Source organism: Cololabis saira, chromosome 1 (genome assembly GCF_033807715.1).
Source record: "Cololabis saira isolate AMF1-May2022 chromosome 1, fColSai1.1, whole genome shotgun sequence".
NCBI classification, from domain to species: Eukaryota; Metazoa; Chordata; class Actinopteri; order Beloniformes; family Belonidae; genus Cololabis; species Cololabis saira.
In genome coordinates, this window is record NC_084587.1 from 21,792,363 (window position 1) to 21,816,085 (window position 23,723).

General features: G+C 40.0%; 1 protein-coding gene across 1 annotated transcript; it reads left to right on the top strand.

Moving 5' to 3' along the window:
- Window positions 1-1,454: 1,454 nt before the first annotated feature.
- Window positions 1,455-15,290, top strand: il15 (interleukin 15). The gene is made up of 6 exons (XM_061718054.1): window positions 1,455-1,719; window positions 8,052-8,134; window positions 8,761-8,848; window positions 12,751-12,795; window positions 14,584-14,709; window positions 14,804-15,290. Exons 1-6 carry the CDS (start codon window positions 1,657-1,659, stop codon window positions 14,909-14,911), a joined length of 513 nt encoding a protein of 170 aa, XP_061574038.1. The 5' UTR covers window positions 1,455-1,656; the 3' UTR covers window positions 14,912-15,290.
- Window positions 15,291-23,723: the final 8,433 nt, after the last annotated feature.

Below are 23,723 nucleotides of genomic sequence, written 5' to 3' on the forward strand. Positions count from 1 at the left end.
GAGTCAATATATATCAAAGTTGAGTCAATATATATCAAAGTTGAGTCAATATATTCAAAGTTGAGTCAATATATATCAAAACTTGAGTCAATATATATCAAAGTTGAGTCAATATATTCAAAGTTGAGTCAATATATATCAAAGTTGAGTCAATATATTCAAAGTTGAGTCAATATATTCTAGGTTCATTCATTCAATATATTCAAATATTAATTTCCTGAACGGCATACCATAATATATATATATATATATATATATATATATATATATATATATATATATATATATATATATATATATATATATATATATATATATATATTATGGTATGCCGTTCAGGAATATATACATATATATATATATATGAAATAAAAACGGTCAAAATCATCCCCCCTGTAAAACTTCCATCCCCCCTTTCCATCCCTTATGTCATTTCATCAATGAATGTGGTTTTACTGCTATTTCAACATTTAGAGTCAACACCAGAAAAATAACTTATTTGACAATTTTCACCTGTTTCAAGTAAATTTTCACTTGAAATAATTAGAAAGATCTGCCAGTGGGACAAGATTTATCTTCTCATTACAAGCAAAAAAATCTTGTTCCACTGGCAGATTTTTCTACTAATTTCAAGTGAAAATCTACTTGAAACAGGGGACAATTGTTGTTTTTTCCAGCGATGAATCTTGTTTTAAGTGTAATAAGATTATTTTTTACTAAAATGAGACATTTTAACTAGAAATAGGACAAATATTCTTATTTTGAGTTTTTGCAGTGATCCATTTTACTTATCCTGTGAAGGACAGAGTCATATTGATAAGTTCAGAAAACTGTTTTTTATTTTTGTGTTTTGATGTATTTGTAAGCCCAGTGGATATTTAAAGCTTACAGAAGGCATTTAACTGCTGCTATATCATTCCTACATTATTTCTGCAGGTGTTTTGGTCAGTTCTATTATTTGTAATATATTATATTATTTGTAATCAGCACAAATTATCTGTCCCCATATGATAAAATCCACCTTTACAACTCGAGCACTGTATATATATATATATATATATATTTTTTTTTTTTGTATAACACCCACGAATTACACTTGTACTTTGGGTTTGTGGGAATTGAAAGGACCAATAAACTAAACTAAAATTAAACTAAAAGTGCTGTATAAATAAAGTTGCTATGGTCGTGGCTGGTGAATCGGACCTTTAAACGGTGCTGGACAATAATGAAATAAAGGCATAATGACTGGGTAAGTGCAGACCTGCTGATAAAGTTTTGGTGATTGCTACTGTGCAGTAAAAAAAAAAAGCGGCCCTGATCCTGATCCCTGATCGTAGCTACACTTGCAGAAACACAGAAGCATTTTCTGAAAGTGCATGCAATAAAAAAAAACAACCCCACACATCTCGGAAACTGCGGTGACTGCTGTGCAACTACAAGTGACGAGAGGACGAGGAGGAGGAGTGGACTCCAACATGACGGGAGCGGGGCGGGAGTGTGTTGTTGGTCTTTGCGGAATCTGACCCGCACAAGTATTATTAATAGTGAATCCGGGCCAATGAGACGTACCAGCTTCACTGTCTCAGATGAAATGCGAAAATGTGATCTGGATCTGCTGCTGTGCCGGGTAGAAGCTCCCCCGCGGCCGCTGCGCGGATGACAGGCTCCATGAAGAGGCGACCTGGACGCATCCTACAGCCCACATGCCCGCAGCCTGCGGTAAGGCGCCTTCTGCAGGAGTGTGGACGCGTATGTGTGTGTGGTTGAGGTGCTAGATCACCGGTGACAGGTCAAACTCGGTTTGTGGTTGGTGCACAATTACCGGCTTCAGCTTTTTCACGCAGGAAGCAGGTGGGAAAAGGTGAGGGAATAGGCGGAGGTGTGGCAGCAAGGTGATGGCGCGGCATTTCACCTGTCGTCGATGAAGTCGGGGTCAACATTTTGTATAAAAACTTGTTACGACTTTCACTAGAATTTACTTTCACTTTCGGTCTGTTTCAATAAGCTCCACCCAAGCTGTATTTCATGTTTATGTGGTTGGCGCACTGTGACTGAGCACCGCTGCGAGTGAGAGGGAACAACAAGAGGCACATAAAACCTAGATTATTGTTTCACCGGTATAACTGAGATTAAATGATTTTTTTTAAAGGCATGCAGGTTTTTTTTTAAAGTAAATAACAGCAATTAAATTCTGCATTTGACAGCTACACTGATACAAATATTGTGCTTGATCTACTTAAAAAAATAAGTTAACTTTTTGCATGAGATTATTATGTACAGTAGATCAAGAAAGACTAGTCTTTAAACTACTTCATTTTTTGTATGTAAATAATACATTTTGCAAGTACAGTCAACTGTGTTAAGTTTACTTTATTTTACTTTACTTTATTTAAGTTGACTTTACTTGCAAAAATTAAGTTGACTTGCAAATGAATTTTGTACATACTAAACTGGCTTTTGTGTCTATTAACACAATACCACAAAAGAAAGACATCAGCAATGATATTAGAGCAGTGGTGGCAAACACATTTTTTTTCTCATAGGGCCATATTCATATGGTTAATGTAGACAAATGTGGAGCGTCTCTCTCCCTCTAGCTGTATTGTGTTCATGAAATAAGAATGGAAATAAGGATTTGTGAAAATAGGAATTTTGGCTAATACATAAAAGAGTGAAGTGTAAGGGATGTATAGGGGAGGGAGGTAACAGGGGGGTTAGAAGGTATTTAAAGGCATGTTAGGCCTCTCTTTGCTTTGTTTGTGTTTGTTGTTTTAGATATGTCCTTTTATTTATTTTATTTTTTTTTATATATATATATTTTATTTTATTTTTTATTTTTTATTTTTTTCTTCGTGTATATGTTGAGGTTGGTGTCTGTCTTATGTCTATATATGTATGTATATTAGTTGTTGTTTTTTTTGTTGTTATACTGAACGTCACTATGGTGTGGCACATAGAAAAATAAAGTACAAAAAAAAAAATAAATAAATAAAAATAATGTAGACAAATGGGTTAATTAATAATTATATTCCATCCATCATCTATACCTGCTTTATCCCTTGCGGGGGTCACGGGGGTCTGCTGGAGCCTATCCCAGCTCATTTCAGGTGAAAGGCAGGGGTCTGGACAGGTCACCAGTCCATCACAGGGTCACATAAACACACAAACCATGCTCACAACCACACTCACACTCACACCTACGGGCAATTTAGAATCATCAATTAACCTAATATGCATGTTTTTGGACTGTGGGAGGAAGCCGGAGTACCCGGAGAGAACCCACGCAAGCACGGGGAGAACATGCAAACTCCACACAGAAAGGCCCCTGCCGGGCCTGGGAGTCGAACCGGGGACCTTCTTGCTGTGAGGCAACATTGCTAACCACTAAGCCACCGTGCTGCCCAATAATAATTCATAATTATTTGTTTAAAAAAGTACCATCAAATGAAAGCTTGCTTTCACAAGCGTCTACACTTCTATAGCTGTTAGCTACCTATTAGTTAACTACTATTGTCAATATGTGGTTGCTGGACAGTTATGCAAAAAATGTTCTGTGGGTGTATTCATTTGGAAAACTTTTAAGTTAACCATATTTTACACACTATAAGGCACTTAAATTAAAAAAAAAAAATCATTAGTGCGTCCTATAATCAGCTGCGCCTTATGAATTCTTGTTGCGCTTACTGACCTCAAACCAATTTTATGTGGTACACTGCGCTCAAAAATCTGTCAAAATGTTTTAGTGCGACTTTGGTAAGCGCCAAAGCCGCTCCACTTGATTGATTGTCGGACCATTTCCAGCTGACATAGGGATGTTGTATTGAAGTCAGTCCTTGGTTGGATACGGGTTGCAACGTCAGACAACGTTAGATAACTAATTATGTAGTGCTGGCAAGCAACCATCATCCAGTCCATGTTACCTTACTATAATTAGACATCAAGTCAACCATATATTATTAGCGTAAACCCAATTTTCAAATCCATACCGGGAATGTGTTGGCTTCATCGGTCAGAGATACTGTGACAACTCCAGTGTGTTATTGAATATCTTCTTTTTCTGAGGAATACCATGAGCAAATGAAGCCAGTTATTATATAGGATGGACAGCAATCTGTTTGGGACTTTTTTCAGTCACTGATGTAAGCGGCTAAAGGTCTATGTACACCTGGGGATCCTTTTAAATAAACAAATTAACACCCATAGAGCCCGCTCTCCTTATCATTCTGTTCAGCTGTGTCACTTTGCTCTTCTGAATAATTCCTCCCGAACACACTGCTGCAAAGAAGATCGGTCTAGTACCTCCTGACTGGAAAGTTGTCATCATAAGCTTACTGCAGATGTTGAGGAAACAAGAATAGAAGACAGATAAGTCTCCTCCCGAGGTACTGCTGGTTCTGTTCTTCCCTGTAGAGCGCACCAGCACCAGATAGAAGTCGGTCCTGACCACATCCAGATTAACCCCTCAGGGTAGACTAGTAACATTGTGGATATGGGCTTCTGAAAGTCCACAATCACTGCCTAGGAAAGACTTCTTCAGCAGGTGGTTTGCCCTATGCCATTCCCTATATCCTCTGCCAGGTTGTTTTTATCGCCCTCCTGTCCATCCTTACAACACCGTACAATTGTAATGTCATCTGAACACATCTGCATGTAGAAGGATTGAATTAAGTCAAAAGTATACAGTGTGAGCAGGAGCAGGAGCAGGAGTCTGGTTCGCATTGCCGGCAGTAAGTCAGACTTGTTCCCGGTGCATGTTGGACTCCGGCAGGGCTGCCCTTTGTTACCGGTCCTGTTCATAATTTTTATGGACAGGATTTCTAGGCGTAGCTAGGGGCCGGATGGGTTCCGGTTTGGGAACCTCAGGATTTCATCTCTGCTTTTTGCGGATGATGTTGTCCTGTTGGCTTCATTGGACCGGGACCTTCAGCATGTGCTGGGGCGGTTTGCGGCCGAGTGCGACGCGGCAGGGATGAGAATCAGCACCTCCAAAACCGAGGCCATGGTTCTCCATCGGAAAAGGGTGGCGTGCCTTCTCCGGATGGGTGGAGAAGTCCTGCCTTAGGTGGAGGAGTTCAAGTATCTCGGGATCTTGTTCACGAGTGAGGGAAAGATGGAGCGGGAGATTGACAGACGCATCGGTGCAGCGTCCGCAGTTATGCGGTCGATGTACCGGACCGTCGTGGTGAAGAGGGAGCTGAGTCGAAAGGCGAAGCTCTCGATTTACCGGTCAATCTACGCCCCTACCCTCACCTATGGTCACGAACTTTGGGTAGTGACCGAAAGGACAAGATCGCGGATACAAGCGGCCGAGATGAGTTTCCTCCACAGGGTGGCTGGACGCTCCCTTAGAGATAGGGTGAGGAGTTCGGTCATCCGGGAGGAGCTCGGAGTCGAGCCGCTGCTCCTTTACATTGAGAGGAGTCAGCTGAGGTGGCTTGGGCATCTGTACCGGATGCCTCCTGGACGCCTCCCTAGGGAGGTGTTCCTGGCATGTCCCACCGGGAGGAGACCCCGGGGCAGACCCAGGACACGCTGGAGAGACTATGTCTCTTGGCTGGCCTGGGAACGCCTCGGACTCCCCTCGGAGGAGCTGGAGGAAGTGTCTGGGGTGAAGGAAGTCTGGGCATCTTTGCTGAGGCTGCTGCCCCCGCGACCCGGGAACGGATAAAGCGGCGGACGATGGATGGATGGATGGATATACAGTGTGAACAGAACAGGGTGTACCACGGGCCCCTGTAGTGGGGCCAGCGCTACTGACTACCCTCCAGAGGGGCAGCCCCTAATGAACAGTGGTCTCCCAGTCATAACAGGGCAGACATAACAGGGTGGTGCCAGGGTTAGGGTTGCCATACTTGATAACTCATTGCTCTTATCACATCCCCATCAGGAGCACATCACCTCATATATCCAAGCTATAGGTTTACCCCATTTAAAGGGGACCTATTATGGCATCTAATCCCTATTTTAAACAGGCCTTGAATGTCTTAAAAACAAGCTTTTGATTGTTTTTTCTAAATAAATTAGAAATTCAGCCTCCGAACCATGTCTTTATCATCCCATTCTCTAACCTCCTTCTCTATGCGGGATTCTGAGTGGGCGGGGAGGCTAAGATAATGAGGCACTGTGCTGATTGGCTGCCTGAATGACGGGATACAGCGCTACGAAAAAATGGCGGAAGATCCGGCTGGCGGAGTTACACCGTGTCCTAACTGCATGTGATGCGAGCGAGCGTTAGCGACAAAATCAATTCCATTGCTTTATTTTCTATTGGACTGTCCAAACTGGCCACAGTGACGCTGGGCTGCGCGCCGCCCCGTTTTGAGCTGAACATTTGTTGGACGCCCTGCTTCTATTTTCTTCCTGCCGCTTGCGTTGAAAGCCGGTTGAAAGCACTGTAGGAAACGGTTACGGATGAGGAACGGCTGATCCAGTTAGTTGAAATGAGAAGTTATCTCTATGATACCTCCTCATTTCACTACAAAAACCTCAATAAAGTGGCAGCTGGCTGGAGGGAGATGGACAGAGAGCGTCCGATGTCACGCAGTGCTACGCGATAGTCGGACGCTCGCATGCAGTCACACGGTTTTATAGTTGTGGGCGTGGTTTGCATTTTGGTTAAAAAACGAAAATGCGCAGAATCTGAACGGCTCGTAGAAGCCACATCAGACTGGACAGCTCATCCGGGCGGCTGTACAGACACTGCAGAATTTGGTTGCTTTCCTCCTTCTCTGAGTTGGCAGGCTGAGGGGAGACCACTTTATATATGTTAAAGCAAAAAAAAACGTGTTTTTCATAATAGGTCCCCTTTAAAATTCATGTTAAAAAGATAACTTAAGCAGCACGTGGCTTGGTGGTTAGCAATGTTGCCTCACTGCAAGAAGGTTCCTGGTTCGACTCCCTTGCCCGGTCTTTCTGTGGGGAGTTTGCAGGTTCTTCCCGGTCTTGCGTGCAGGGCTTGAAATTAGCAGTCGCCACTCGCCATTTGCGACCTAGATTTTGCTGTGGCGAGACATATTTTTGGCTGTCTCGCCACTTGGCGACCTAGAAAAATTATACCACTCCAATCCAGAGGGTGGCGGTAATGCTCATTTTCGTTGGTTGCCAAGCGCCGCTAACGGGTCAGAAGAAGAAAAGTAAACGAGGGAACATAACAACTACAAAACTAAGAAGAAAGAAGCTAAACTAAAGCTAAATGGTAGGAGAGGTAGAACTGCCTGACACTCGGGGCTCCAGAGTGCGACCTATTAGGTCACACTCTGTAAATTTATTAAGGTGCGAGTTAAAATTTAATGAGGTCGCTCCGGTGCTACTTGCAAGAGGACTAGTGGAAAAAAAATAAAAAATAAAAAATTCACTCGGCTGTGTTAGTGCATTAATGGAGTGGTTGATAATACAATCTTACTTTCTGGCCCATTCCTGCTAGTCCTATTCCTCTCTCTCTCTCTGTCTGACTGCACCTGGTACGGTCTGCGCTTATATATCTTTAAATATATAATTGTTAAATGTGTGAAAATTAATTTTAACCATGTTTTACCCCTTAACCATGTTACCCTACAATATTCTATAAACCTGACCATGTAGGATCATTCTGAGGGTTTTGTGGGGGGTGGGGGGAATCACTTCAAATACAGCAATGTTACTGTATGTCATTCTTACCATATGCAGAAACTAGCTCAAAATATTGATTTTTTTCACTAAAAAATTAGAAATGTCCGCCATGTTTTTTGTTGTCACGGCCAGAATCTTGAAAGTCACGTGACTTGGACGCAAAACGAATAGTCAGAAAAATTTAACAGTTATACAATTCAAGGGATATTATTGTAACCCCTCTACGTTTTTGCACTTTGGACCGACATAGGCAGGGTACGTTTTTATGTGAGACTGGGTTGTTATACCACGTACACTATGTTTCATGTGCAACCTGCAATATTGATGAAATCCACAGGGGCCTGATCTTGTTGACCATGTTACTCTCACAGCACCCTTATTCATCTTCTTGACACAGGACTTTAAAGCATGAAATAATCACATTTTCTTGTACAATTTTCTAGAAAGAAGATCGGTTCCAGTGGACCTGTAACCTGTGCCAAGACAGCCACAAAACTCAGGTGTGGCTTTGTTTCTTAATTCTGAGGTAGGCATTCAGTGAGTGGTTGGTAAAAATATAATAATCATGCAAAGGAATAACAAAATGATTCAGTGTTACAAATGTACTGGAAAACCACACCAACCCCCCTCAAAAAAATACAACGGGACGTCAACCAGAGTTTCACTTCTCAAATGTATTTACAAATATTTGTACTTTCTAAATACACAGAGATTGACTCAAGCGTCACAATAAAAATGGTCCTGCCTCAAACCCTAGTTGGAACTCTCTGTGTGGACTTTGGCATGTTCTCCCCAGGCCTGTGTGGATTTTTTCGTGTCTATTCAAACTACTTAGTTTGTAGTTCATAGTTGTTTGTCTCTGGCCTTGTGGCAAAGTGGGGATCTGTCCAGGGGGTACGTGTCCTCACTCTTACTCCCTCACCCATGGCCCTTAGTACGAGTAATTGGGTACAGTGGTTGGCACTCAAGTGTGCACTGATGTTATTTTAGATATAATGTTTTTGATGAAAGACGTAAATGATTCCTTACACCCAACAACAAAAGCAAAGTGTTTTGTATATAGTTAATTACAGTATAGTCTCTTCAACACCTACAGGAGAAACTAAATGATCATAATTAATGTGTAATTATTGTGTCTTCATTGTCTTATAGCTGCTTGAGTATATGCACGAGTGCTACTTTTGTAAGTGAAACGGAAGATCTACAGACGTGTTTGGAAGAGCTGAGAGACAAGTTGGAGGTGAGAGAAAATATCAAATCAGTAAGACTGTGTATATGATTGTCCTGTTATACTCAGTAGATCCTTCCTGAATTTTGCTAGATTTTTTCGGGGGGAATTGCTGTGAGCTACAGTGCTTGATTTTGTTACAGCTTTCTTACAAAAGCCCTAAAGCATTTTGTGGAACTGATTAGGTTTTTCACTTTCTAATTCAACAGAAACTCTTGGTTTAGCAAAATTTGCTTTCTTTAAGGATGAATAAGTACATCTGGGGAAGTTATGCACACTGCAACAAAGTGCTTTTGCACTTCAGGATCAAAACAGAATTTAGACCTCATAGAGATAAAATGACACTTACAAATCATCTTTTCAAGATTAAAAAACATTTTATGTAGCACCTTTCTTGTCATGATCAAATGTAGTTAAGCAAGCAACATTCACACAAACATGCATGCAGCACTACATGAAGTGGATTTATCTATAATATAGATGTGAACATATTTGTACAGTTTTGCATAATAAAAGTGAGACACACCAACTCGATATGATAATTGGCCGTCGGACGCCGTCAGGTAGTCAGGCGAGGTTGGGGACTCCAGTCGGGTTTGTGTGTCCTGGGTAGTCGTCCATTTGCGTTCATTTTAGCCGATTCGACGTGTAGAATCGGCCACTAGCTGCCAGCCTCTATGACAAATCTGATTGGTGGATTGCTAAACCTTGAGTAGCGAATCAGACTTAACCGGAAATGATGATGGTAAACGTACTAGATAAACAGCAAAGGCACAGTCGCTACACTACACTATCATGGCATTGGTTTGGATTCGGATTGTGTTTGACTGTGTTGTGAACGCCAGTATATTTTCATTATAAGCCACCGTATTTTTGATCCTTCTTGACTTCTATCAGAAGTGAAAACACTGATTGATGACAGCAGGCTCTGTACAGAACTCTAGACTAGAGCGATCCGTCATTTCTGGTTCCAGATTGGCGCCGCCTGTAGTTATGGGGACATATTAAACCTCGCACACGCGCAGAGCGTATGCTCCAGTCGGAGTCGGGTTGGTGTTTAGTGTGCACTTATTGTAGACACAGTCCTTACAGGAGGAAGCCCCTTGCATCCTGCTGGAGGGTGACCAACAGCAGAGTACAAAAGAGGCTTTTAATAAACAAAGTCTTCCCCTTTGACCAGGTACAATCACCTACAATGTCAAAGTGCACAAATAACATTGATCACCCTCCCAAGACATACACACATACAAAAAAAAACGTGAGTTCACTTGTGGCGGAAATTAATTTTCTGTAGAATAAGCATTCCTCCTGAGGCTTTGGGTTCTGACAGCAGGCTTTTGGCCTTTCTGGTTGGTACATCTGGGTCAATTTAAAGCTCAGTATGAGGGTTTCATTCCTATAGACTTAAATCCATTTAAAAATAACTTGAGTATGCTTTCCTGCTTGGTGGATTCTGCTTTGCGCAGTGTGAGCACTGTTATCACAAAACAAGAAGACCCATTCCCACAAAAAGAGGAAGTCTTGATTTTAATCAAAAGGCAAAACTCTTGTTTGGTCCTCCTATTGGTACACATACTGGACCAAAACATAACAAAAATTGCATGGCTTGAGCAGGCATTGAATGGGGCATATGCTTTTATTTTTGTGAGATTAACGCTGAGCTAAATCAAATAGTTTATAGTTCTGTTTGATTATTGCATGTACAATCACCAGCCAGTTTTGTTAGGCGCACTTTGCTACGACCGGGTTGGACAACCTTTTGCCTTCAGAACTGCTTTAATCCTCCGTGGCATAAATTCAACAAAGTGGAAACATTTCTCAGATTGACATGACAGCATCATGCAGATTTGTTGGTTGCACATCCATGATGCGAATCTCCCGTTCCACCACATCCCAAAGGTGCTCTAATGGATTGATATCTGATGACTGTGGAGGCCATTTGAGTACAATTAACTCATTGTGATGTTTAAGAAACCAATCTGAGAGGTTGGCTGTGGCGTTGACACGATGCTCAATTGGTACTAATGGTACCAAAGTGTGCCAGAAAATATCCCCCACACCATTACACCACTACTACCAGGCAGGATGGATCAATGCTTTCATGTTGTTGACGCCAAATTCTGACCCTACCATCCGAATGTTGCAGCAGAAATCAAGACTCATCAGACCAGGCAACATTTTTCCAATCTTCTGTTGTCCAATTTTGGTGAGCCTGTGCGAATTATAGCCTCAGTTTCCTGTTCTTAGCTGACAGGAGTGGCACCCGGTGTGGTCTTCTGCTGCTGTAGCCTATCATACCTCGGTTGTAACGAGTGGTTATTTGAGTTACTGTCTGGCCATTCTCCTCTGACCTCTGGCATCAACAGGGTATTTGTGCCACAGAGCTGCCGTTCACTGGATATTTTCTCTTTTTTGGACCATTCTCTGTAAACCCTAGAGATGGTTGTGTATGAAAATCCCAGTAGATTAGCAGTTTCTGAAATACTCAGACCAGCCCGTCTGGCACCAACAACCATGCCACGTTCAAAGTCACTTAAATCACCTTTCTCCCCCATTCTGTTGCTCGGTTTCAACTGTCGCACATGGTCTTGACCATGTCCACATGCTTAAATGCGTTGAGTTGCTGCCATGTGATTGGCTGATTAGACATTTGCTTTAATAAGCAATTAGCCAGGTATGCCTAATAAAGTGGCCGGTGAGTGTATTATCATGTGCCATTTTTTTATTTCATCTGCAGCCACTTGAGTGCATTAAACCTTTACTGTCCAACTGCATTTGCACTTCATTTTTAAACTGAACTATTTAGTGAAAGATAAATACAATGTCCTTAGATAATTATTCTCCAAGGAGACAGTATTCATCTTTCACTAAATAGCTCAGTTGGAGTTCATTATAGGACAAGGAGTGCAAGTGGAATATTCCACAACACAGGATCTTCTTTCTTTATTCGCATTTCTTTGTTCCTGGGGCAGACACAGCTTTCCAATTAACCATGAAGATGTTCTTGTGTTTAGGCGATGCATTTTGGTATGCACAGATTTGTCTATGCTTTAAAAAGAACCAAGTAGAAAACACCACATTTGCAAACCAAGACGGGTGGTTAACGTCATCCTGTCATGACTTTTTTGAGATATCATGTTATTGGTGTTTTGCAACAAAGGGGGTGCTTGTTTGGTTATTAAAGGGGTTTTAATTACATAATAATTGTCAGAGAACAGAATAAACAGAATAAATTATCAAAATGGATAAATCAAAATGGTGCACCACCTGAATATCAGGAATTAATAACTAAACAGCACTATCAGTCTCAAAATAACTGTTATTCTATGCGTGCCAGCCTGTCACCAGGGTTGAGAGTAACAGAGAGGAGGGAGTCTGAGCACAGGCCTCTAAGCCAACAAATGTTAAATATATGTGTAAAATAATCACAAACAACTTCTCTCATTCAAATGACTCAGAATGCCGGGCCAGGGCTGCTGTGCATCAGCGGGGAACCCTGCTGGGTTTTTGGGTCCTTTTTTTTGGGACTTTCACACCTAACTGTGAAAAGCAATAATTATTATGAAGGTTTCTTCATTTCAGACCATGTGGTCAGGCCTTACCGTTAGGTCTGTTTTGTTCAGCCATGGCTGTGGCCCAACATTGGTGTCAAATTTGAAAATACTTCCATTTTTTTTCTTAAGATGAAGATTTAATATATTCTCTTGTGTTCGCTGTGAATAAACTATGAGTTTATTTGAATTGCAAATCATTACATTCTGTTGCCATTTACACATTTTAAACTGTTACAGCTTCTTTTTTTTATTGGGGCTGCAGTTGTGTCCTTTTGTAAAGCTTGTTTCTTTTTTTGTTTGATTTCCTTCATTTTCCAGAATCCTAATGCGTATGTTTTTGTTTTTTCACCTCTGTTCCAGAAATCCGACGCAAAGCTGTATTCACCTTCAGTTAATGACTTTAAAGTAAGCTATAAAGTACAATTTGAGATCATTTCTTTTTTGCTTAAGTAAAAAGTAAGATAGGAGTACATATCTGCAAAGTTGAGTCAGTGAAACTCCAACATAATTCTAAACCTAAATTCAAAAGAAAAAGTTAATGGGACAGTATGTTTTCTTATTATGTTATTATCAACAGAGCCTATGAAAAGCCTAAAACCAACAAATAAATTATCTTTATGATAAATATTATGTATGGAGAGAAAATTTAGAACTGTCATTCTACAATTCACATATGAATAAGCCACCAGTTTAAGTTAGTGGCAGTACATATTTGCGCTCTGTCCAACCCAAAAACCTCTGCTTCCCCCAACTCCAAATCTTAAACTGATTACATAATAAACACATCCTTACGATGTCAGCAAGCATATTCATGTAGCAGACATCCACACAGACAGACGGAAGCAAGCAGAGGGACCACCCAGAGGGTGGGACATGCAGCTCCCGAAGCTCCGGCCTGCAAACATACACAAAAGAGAAAACGAGAGAGAGCACAACAGACTACAAGAACAATGGACAACAATTAGGGCTATGAGATACTTATAATTAATAAAAGAGAAGAGAAGAAAAGGAGGGGTGATTGGCACCGCTCAGTCGATCAAGAAGATTAGAATATTCTTCGGTGCTATTTTCCCATCTTATAGTATCTAAAGCTGCATTTTAACCTCATATACCACATTTTATGAGGAGCTACAATATTGCCTCAGATCTCTCCTCCTTTGTCTAAGGTATTGGAGAGGGTTTGGCGGATTAGCCGGTCTGAGCTGCGGCATATGGGCCGTGAAATGACAGTGAAAAGGAAGAGGTGTGTTTCCATTGCAAGATAGACACTCTTCAGTTGAGGAAATAGTGACAAAGTAAACAACTGTTTGGTGCACCAGTGCATATCTAATGATGGTGGAAATGTGCTCATCCTTGGCCCTTATTCTGAGTAACGGTTGAAGTGGCTTCCCATGTTACCTGAAAACCTGAAAACAATGACGAGGAGGGAGATGGTCTATACTTCAGTGGTGCAAGTGGAATAGACAACAAATGCTGCATCAGGTTAGCAATCTACACAGACAATGTAGCTGTTAAAAGAGCCTTGTACAAATGAAGTTCTGCTGAAAGTGGGATAAACATGAACAAATGTCTTCTAAATTATCAGCAGACATAATCTGAGTTTGTGAAGATATTTATGGCACAAATGGAAACTAATACTCCAAAGGTATAGTAGTCTGAGGAGGCTTCGTAAAGTCAGTGTTGGTTTTGGTCTTTACATTATTTTTACTGGGAGACATGTAAAATATCAATTGGTCTAAAATGACAGTCTTGTTATTTTAGACCAATTCATGTCTGTCAATAATTGGAAACATGTCACTGACAAAAGCTTGCAGATCTTTTATTAATAGTGGATAATTCATTTTATCTCTCATTCTTATTTAAACACAAGTGTATATTTTTAATCTTAACTTTAAATGTTTTATACTTATTTTCTTAACTTGTAACTTGAACTTGTTACTTCGTTTTGGTCGCTGCTAATGACAATTCAATTTCCCCCAGGGATTAATAAAGTTATTGTAATTCTGATGTGATGTTTTGAGATGATTCTTTGACAGGATATTTTCGGTCTAATTTTGCCTTTTAGCCATAATCTGGGCAGGATTCCCCAAAGGATGTGAAACAGCTGAAAAGAAATTAAATGTTTAGAATATAGCTGTTGACACATACTGGATGTATTTGTGGCTTATAATGAGGGATCCTATTCTTTTCCAGGATAACTGTATAAATATGACCCTCAAATGTTACATGTTGGAACTGAAGATGGTCATTTATGAAGAGGATATACAGGATAGTAAAGCAAGTTGCATCTTTCAATTCTCTGAAGCACTGCGGCCGGAGGTACGTCTTTTTAGCTTTTATTTGCATTTTTACTTAATGCAGTTTGTCTTATTATTCTATTAGTAAAACATTTGTGTCATCTTTTGAATTTCAGACTGGCTGTCCACCATGTGAAATATACACACTTGCAAATATTACAAATTTCCTGGAAAGACTAACGACTATTTTACAAAAAATCAATGCTCGTCAAAATGAAAAGTAAACATAGGAACCTTTAATGTAAATATTGTAAGGTACAAATTTTTATGTGTATATATTTGTGCCTTTATTGTAAATATTGTAAGGTACACATTTTTATATATGTATATATTTGTAGATAAGTGTTTTTATTTTGTATCATATTGTAACCATGACAACCTGTGACAGTCTTTAAGAATGAATGAAATGTTTGCTATTATTTTGTATTATACAGTCTGCAGTTTGGATGTGTAGCATGCCAGTCTTTTCCATACATGTTTTTCAAACCTCACAAACACTACTGAATGCAATACCTGTTGAACAATGTATGTGTGATACCAACTCCAGTGTCGTCAGTATCTTTACTACAGTATTTACCCACTCCAGTAAATAATATCTCAATCTATCTTTTCATTTGATTTTTTTCAGCCCTCTTTTATCAGCACAGCTGTCTGATATGGTCAGTAAAGTATGTTTTATTCAAAAGCCAAGGTTATATTCACATTAACTGTGTGGGCAAGCTTGATGAAGTCAATTCTGGATTGTAAGTAACCAATGATGTTAGTACTGCTTCCTTCACATTCAGCCAAATTCATGCTGTCTAGGTGAACACTAAGGGAGTTATACTATCTGTTACCTCCACTTCTTCTCCCATGATGGAAAAACTATATGACTTAAAAAATCCACAATCATCTCCTTTGTATTGTTCATATTCAGGATGAGTTATTCTCACACCATGCTGCAAAACGGTCCACCAGTTCTCTGTACTCAGTTTCTTGTCCATCATTGATTCACTCCTCAACTGCAGTCATATGAGTATTTCTGCAGATGACAGGATTCCGACTTGTGCTGGAAGTCTGAGGTGTGCAGCATGAAGAGGAGTGGTGAGAGTACAGTTCCCTGTTGTGCTCCCGTGCTGCTGACCACCTGGTCAGACGCACGGCTGTTCAATCTAACGGACCGGGGTTTGTTTGTCAGGTAGTCAGTAATCCAGCTGATTGTGGAGGCATCTTCCTCTCCTCTGGGATTCCTTACGTATTAATGTAGGCTCGATGGTGTTAAATGCACTGAAGAAATCAAAGAGCGTAGTCTTCATGGTGTTGCCGGGTTTGTCCAAATGACTGTGGGTTTAATGAAGCAGGTCTATAATGGCATCTTTAACTCCAACCCCATGACGATAAGCAAACTGCAATGGGTCCTGGAAGCTGCCTGTTGGCTTATTCAGGTGGGCCAATAAAAATCTTCCCAGGACTTTCATGATATGAGAAGTTATAGCTACGGGTCTATAATCATTGACTGCAGGAAGTTTTCCACAGAACTGAAACCTTTAGGCTCATGTTGAGGTTGAAGAAGTGCTGCAAAATCCCAGAAAGCAGGTCCAAACAGGCTTACCGTTGCAACATTTTGTGGTGCAGTTTCAAAAACATGCTCCATAAGTTACAAGGAAAGCATCAAAAAGGATTTGTCCAGTTTTTCTTGTACAATGTGGTGGAAACTAGAGGCAACAGCTGAGAAAGATCTGCAAACAGCTGCCACTGTAAAGTTTGTTTATAGTCAGTGACAACTAAAGATAGCAATACGACTAATTTATTCCAGCATTATAAACAAGTGTGTAAAGCATGTGGTATTCACTGTGAGCTTTTCAAGACAGTGACACGCTTAATACACTTAGATAAGATTGGTAGCATCTTTTTTCCAGTGTCCCATATGACAAGAAGACCAGCTAGTGGAAAGAGATTACAGATGAGGTGGTGTTTCACATCATCAATTTACAGCCCAAAGGCCTGTGTTCATCCACATACTAAATACAATCAAACCCAAATAGATATATCATCAGTTATTATGTTGTCCAGAATAAATTAAGCATTAGAGTTCTTATTTCTATAATTACAAAAAAATCTTGAAGAATTACTTTATCTTTTGAATGTGACATTTTTTAAAATTTAAAATCATAAATTGGGTGTGGTGTTTAAAAAAATGCCCATGTTGCCCAACCTGAATGGAACCATATATTTGGAGGGATTGTTATTATAATTGTCACATAAGTCTTAAGGAATCCAAAATCATACCAAACGTAGTACATAAATTCCAGTCTGCAAAGTGATGTGCCTCTCCCCCTTAACTTGAAACTGACAAAAGTAATGGTTAATAATATTTTATTGGACACTGACTAATAAAAATCTGACAGTGCATTTGAAATATGGTAGTACAGAATTATACATAAAGGGCCGGTGTGAACCCTCTGTGAAGGAGCTGGCTGGCTCCAGTAACTGGAGCTGTTTTCCGTCAGAGATCCTGATGATGGAGAGGATCATCTTGGATAAACTGAACTTGGATCTGCACACCACCACAACACTGGAGTTCCTGCACATTCTCCATGCCATGGTCGTTTCAGGACCATTAAAGCCATGCTGCCCAGTGGCAGAAAGTCTGGTCTCAGTCACAGTCCATGGGTCTTCCAATGGAATAATGACCAAAAACATACCTCTAAAAGGGCTGGCCTTGACAAACTAGTCGGAACCCCTAGACAAGATGGAACATAATTGGACCATTGTGACATGTCAAACTAAACAGTGTGCTGTAATTAGCAACACAAGTATCTTCAGTCTTATTACAACAGAATTGGAATCCAATATATAGTGAAAATGATACTAACATAGCATATGATACATGGTTAACCAATAAACAGTATATAACTCATAAATATAAAGATAATCAGTGGATGTCAAAAGGATTACAGAATGCGTACAAAAAGAAGAATACTTTATATAGAATTCATAGAAGCATAGAAACAAAGAGACGGAAGATAAATATAAGAAGTATAAAAATAAATTAACTAATATGAGAGTCGTGATATTAGTTAATTTATTTTTTAAATTAACTAATATCATGAGAATTCCCCCGCCTCTCACCTGAAAATGAGCTGGGATAGGCTCCAGCAGACCCCCGTGACCCTAAAAGGATAAAGCGGGTATAGATAATGGATGGATATCATGAGAATCTGTAAGAAAGATTTTTATAATAACTTAGATAATAACAAGAATAATATAAAAGGTATTTGGAATATTCTTAATAGTATTAGAAATAAAACTAGACATATGAACATTCCACAATATTTTATAGAAAATGATACAATTATAAACAATATGAATGAAGTAGCTAATAGACTAAATTATTATTTTGTAAATATTGGACCTAAATTAGCTAATGAAATTCAAGAACCAGGAATACATAATTATAACTTAATAGATAGAAACTCAAACTCCATTTTTGTCAAACCTGTCGTAGAAAAAGAAATAATAGACATTGTAAACATCTGCAAAAACAAGACATCCATGGATTGTAACGACATAGATATGAAAACAGTAAAAAAAGTGATTCATGGGATTTCCAAACCGTTAACTCACATTTTTAACTTATCATTACAAACCGGTCAATTTCCCAACAATATGAAAGTAGCCAAGGTCATTCCTCTGTTTAAAACTGGTGACAAACATCTCTTCACAAACTACAGGTCTGTATCCATTCTCCCACAGTTTTCAAAAATTCTTGAAATTTTTTTTTGCAGTAGGTTAGACGATTTCATAGAAAAACATTCATTACTTTCAGACAATCAATATGGATTCCAGAATAGCAGATCAACATCATTAGCATTAATTGAACTAATGACTGAGCCAGTCTAGATGGTTGGACATTGTTTGCGGTGTACCACAAGGATCAGTACTAGGACCAAAACTATTTATCATATACATCAACGACATATGTAAAATATAAAAATTACTCAAATCCATTTTATTTGCTGATGACACCAACTTTTTTGAATCAGGTGAGAATCTACAGCAGTTTTGGGAATGGTCACATCTGAATTCAGTAAAATAAAACATTGGTTCGACAAAAATAAATTATCCTTAAATATAAGCAAGAGATTTTTGGTAATAGGAATATGGATAACAGGGCTTAGATACAGATAGATGGGACGGACGTAGAAAGGGTACAGGAAATCAAATTCTTAGGGGTGACAATAAATGACAAAATCTGCTACAAATCTCACACAAAATACATCTGTACTAAAATAGCTAGAAGCATCTCAATAATGGCAAAGGCTAGACACTTCCTATACAGCAAGTCACTCCACACTCTGTACTGTTCAATGGTTTTACCTTATTGAAATTACTGCATAGAGGTCTGGGGCAATACATATAAGAGTACTTTGGAACCAATATTCATTCTCCAAAAAAGAGCTATAAAGAATTATGCACAATGCCGGTTATCTAGAACACACCAATCCATTATTCATTAAATCCAAAATAATAAAATTGTTTGATATTGCAGAGTTAAGGACTGCAAAAATAATATACAAAGCCAGAAATAACTCTTTACACGGACAAATACAGCAAATGTTTCAGGAAAGACAGGGGAGATATGAATTAAGGGAACCAATTAATTTTAAATTACAGTCATGTAGAACTACAAGCAAAAAATATTGCATTTCAAACAGTGGAGAGAGGCTATGGAACAGTCTGAGTAAGGAGCTGAAACAATGTCCAACCATCTACAGGTTCAAAAGCAAATACAAAGAATTGCCAAATACAGGGAAGATGAGACATGAGGTAGTGATTGTGTGGGGATTCAGCATAATGTGTATATAAAATGGTATATATAATAATGATTATATTGTTTATGATAAGATGTGTGTGTATGTATATATATATATATATATATATATATATATATATATATATATATATATATATATATATATATATATATATATATTGTATATTATATAATATATATATATTGTATATGTTGTATATTATTTATAATTGCTCTGATATATCATTTATTTATAAAGCTCAGGTATAATATTTATAATGCTCAAGTATATTTATATTTATAATGCTGAGGTATAATATTGCAGTGCTGTACTATTTTCATAAGGTAATAACAGGTATAATCTTTTTTGATAAAGTAGTAAAGCTTGCTGTTATATTTTTTCTTATTTTTATTTTCAAGCTAAATTGATATAGAAACAAGGGGTAGGACCTCATAAGCTTTTTACTTCCTCCTACTCCTTTTCGGGCATGAAGTTTTATTTCCCTTTGATTTTGTTTAATGACTGTTTATTTATATTCTTTTTTTTTGTTTGTTGTTTTGTGTAATTGTTTTTTTTATGCAATGCTCGAAATAAAGATTTCAATCAATCAATAATCAGTCTCCATATGTAAAGAGTGGAATGCTGTCACTGCTATTTGGTATCATGCTGTGCTCCACACTGATACGCCACGTCAGATAAAGCAAAGGTCGTGCAGCCTGGGGCGCCTTCTGGCGGTGCTGGACCCCTCCGAGGAGGGGGAAACGGTGCGTGATTGTGTGTCTGTGTCGGTGAGAATGCGGTATGGAAGGGTCCTGCCATGGAGGATTCAGGCCTCCATTGGCAGGACATCAAAACTTAATAATTTATCATTATTATATTATACAAAGATGGTTATTATTATTATTATTATTATTATTATTATTATTATTATTATTATTAGTATTATTATTATGTATAGTATATCATATTATTATTAGTATAGATATCGGATAGGTGAATGGATGAATGAATGGGATGCCTGGGTCTGGGGCCCTCCGTTGTCGGGCCTGCACGGGTGTCGCCTTGTTGGGGGGTTCCCTCTCTCCGGGCCCGTCTCCGGTCCCCCCCGCTGCCTCTGCGGCGGGGCGCCCCTCTGGTCTTGGAGGGCCACTTCGTGGGGGGCGGGTGCGCCTGCCCGCGTCGGCGGCTGGGGCGGCTCTGTCTCTCCGGGCAGGCTGGCCCCCTGCCGGGTGGGGGTCGTTGGCCTGAAGGGGCCCCCTCGGCCGCCGCCGGGGGGGGGGGGCCTCGCAGGCGGTGGGTTGCCTCCCTCCTACTTCTCCCCTCTGTGGGGCTGCCGGTGGCCTGGGTTCCGGGCTCTTCCGTGTCGGCGTCTGGTCTCGCGGGTGGCGGGGTTGCTCCCCCCCCTCCCCCACTATAGATACACTTCAGGTGGAACTTTGTTTGGTTTATTACACACACACACACACACACACACACACACACACACACACACACACACACACACACACACACACACACACACACACACACACACACACACACACACACACACACGCATATACACACACACACACACACACACATGATCATATACATACACACACACACACACATAGACATACACACTGGCTTGTTCACCTGCATGCTGGCTCTCCAGTTTTTGGGTTTAGGTAGCGGTAGCGCTAGCTTAGCTCAGAATGCAATCAGATCTCAAGATTTAGGTCGATTGCTGTTATTGTTTTGGTTGGCTCCGTGCCGGTTTCGTGCTTTGTTTGTGGTTTTTTGTTTTTTGTTGCAGATTTCCAGTGCTTGACGTGTGTTTCCGTGTGTTCCTGCTTCCTGGATTGGCAGTGGATGTCGTCACCGCCCCAAAAAAAAAAAAAAAAAAAAAAAAAAATCACTGGGTTTGTATGTGTATATTTATGTATGTGTACGCATATGTATGCGTATATATATGTATATATATCCTTTTTCATGGCATCCCTTGAAAAGGCCTATGATCTGTTAAGCGACCTTGGGTTCTTTGAAAGGCGCTATATAAATGCAAGTTATTATTATTATTATTATTATATATATTAAATATAGTAATAATGCACATATATATACTTTTGGTTTCTACCGTCATGGTATCAATCATTAATATGTGTGCAGACAAGGGAAAAAAAAAAAAGATAAAGCAAAGGTGAGAGTTGTCTGAGGAGATCAGAAAGAAAATTCTAGACAAGCATGGTAACGGTAAAGAACATCGCCAAGCAGCTTGATTCATTCCGTAGTTTAGTGTCTACAGTACTCATAGTCGCAAGAGGAATATTGATGACAAATTGAAGAGACGGATAACCAAAATTGTAATCAAAGAGCCCAGAACAACTGCCAAAGTGGAACTGTAGGTCAAAGGTACATTAGTATCATATCTCGTCATGACCGAGGAAGAGCAGGGAAGCAAATCATGAAAAAGGAAGATGATATTGTTATTATTAGGGCCCGAGCACTTACAGTGCAAAGGCCCTACTGTATCTGTAGGAATTCTTTCTTTCTTTTTTCTTTATTTTTCCGACGAAAGGAGGGCCATTTTGCCCCCCAAACGTGCCCCAAAAGTCACCAAATTTTGCATGCAAGCCAGGCCTGGCGAAAAATGTGATATTTCATGGTTTGCATTAATGAGCGTGGCCTAATGGCTCAACAGTGCCCCCTAGAAATCTTCGTGCCTCAAGCCCCACAATACGGTTTGACGTACATGCACGAAAATCGGTACACACCTGTATCATGCAACTTAAAGAAAAGTCTCTTGGCGCCATGGCCGAATCCGAACAGGAAGTCGGCCATTTTGAATTACTAATCTTGTAATTTTGGCGCAATTTATGCTATTTCTTCAGCCGCTTCTTCGCCTGAACCGTAACGTGCACCCAGGTGTGTTATACATCAAAATGTGAGTCTCCATCCTGCGACAACGCACATTACTTTTCTCAGTTGAAAGCTTTACCTTGGCGATGATAGACACCAAAAAGCACGCCCCCCCTTCATCCATATTTGATAGTTCCTACTTTCTGCCATAACTTTTGAACGGTTTGACATAAAGACTTGTGGGTGGTGTCATCCGCTAAATGTCCAGGCCTGAAGACATCTACATGCAAGTCATACAAGCGCTTCCACTGCAGCACGCCTGAACGTGCACAAGAGTGCGAGGGCCCGTTCATCGCTGCTTGCAGCTTTAATTATTATTATTGTTGTTTTTTAATGTTTATTTTTATCTGTATAAGAATTACTTACACACACATGATCTGATCCAAAAAATGGAAATGAGAAAAAGCATGAAAAGCTGGACAGGAATTTGTCGAAATGAATATGCACAAGACACAAAGCTTCCGTTAGATTGTCCTTTGGACAAATGAGACAAACGCTGTTATGACTCATCCAGTTGAAGAGTCTGCTGCCTGCACTCTGCCAAGCCCCACCCTGGATCCACCTGAGTGACTGGGAGAAGTGTGTGGGGTAATTGATAAGCTGAGTCAGCTGGGGGTAAAGTGAAGTAAAATGTTTGCCTGATGAGTCTGGTCAGGGCCAGTGCAAGTTTACCCTTTTCCTAACAAAACCCATGTAAATATTGTAAAATAAAGCATAAAAAAGAATCAAAAAATGCCTCATAATCATTGAAGAAATCCTCACTAGAAAATCCTCACTTTGACAAGTCACATCAGCTCTATATTCATAGATGCATTCAAAGAAAAGAGCACTGACATGGAGGAGACTCTGTTATATTCTGGGGCTGCTCTACTGTATCTGGCTCTTTTTTAAAGATTTTTTGGCACAAGCAGCCTTTATTCAAAGTGGACAGGAAACGGGTATAGAGAGACGCGGGAAAATACGCAGGAAAGAGCGACAGGCCGTTTTTCAAACATGCGCTGTCAACACGAGGGCAGTAGCCTCTGTAAATGGCGCCCGCTTAACCCACTGAGCTATCCAGGCTCCCTGGTACAGAGTCTCTTGAATCTGTGCAGGTTAGAATGACGTCCCAAGACGGATGTGCTGCCCAGTGCTAGAAAGGTTGGTCTCATTTGCGCTGCGCTTGATGTTATTCCGGGAGGTCTGACAAAGGAACCCCAACCGCTGGACATCGGTGTGAACCGGCCATTCAAAGTAAGGCTGCAAGTGGCATGGGAGCGATGGATGACCGATGGAGACCACAGTTGCAAGAGTGGAAGGCAGCGCCGGGCAAGTTACGCCACAGTTTGCGGATGGATTG

Excerpts from the sequence above, each read along its gene's own strand:
- il15 (XM_061718054.1), top strand. The coding sequence starts at position 1,657 with ATGACAGGCTCCATGAAGAGGCGACCTGGACGCATCCTACAGCCCACA. Across the intron at positions 8,135-8,760 it reads CTTTGTTTCTTAATTCTGAG|CTGCTTGAGTATATGCACGA; the intron begins GTAGGCATTCAG and ends ATTGTCTTATAG. Across the intron at positions 12,796-14,583 it reads CTTCAGTTAATGACTTTAAA|GATAACTGTATAAATATGAC; the intron begins GTAAGCTATAAA and ends ATTCTTTTCCAG.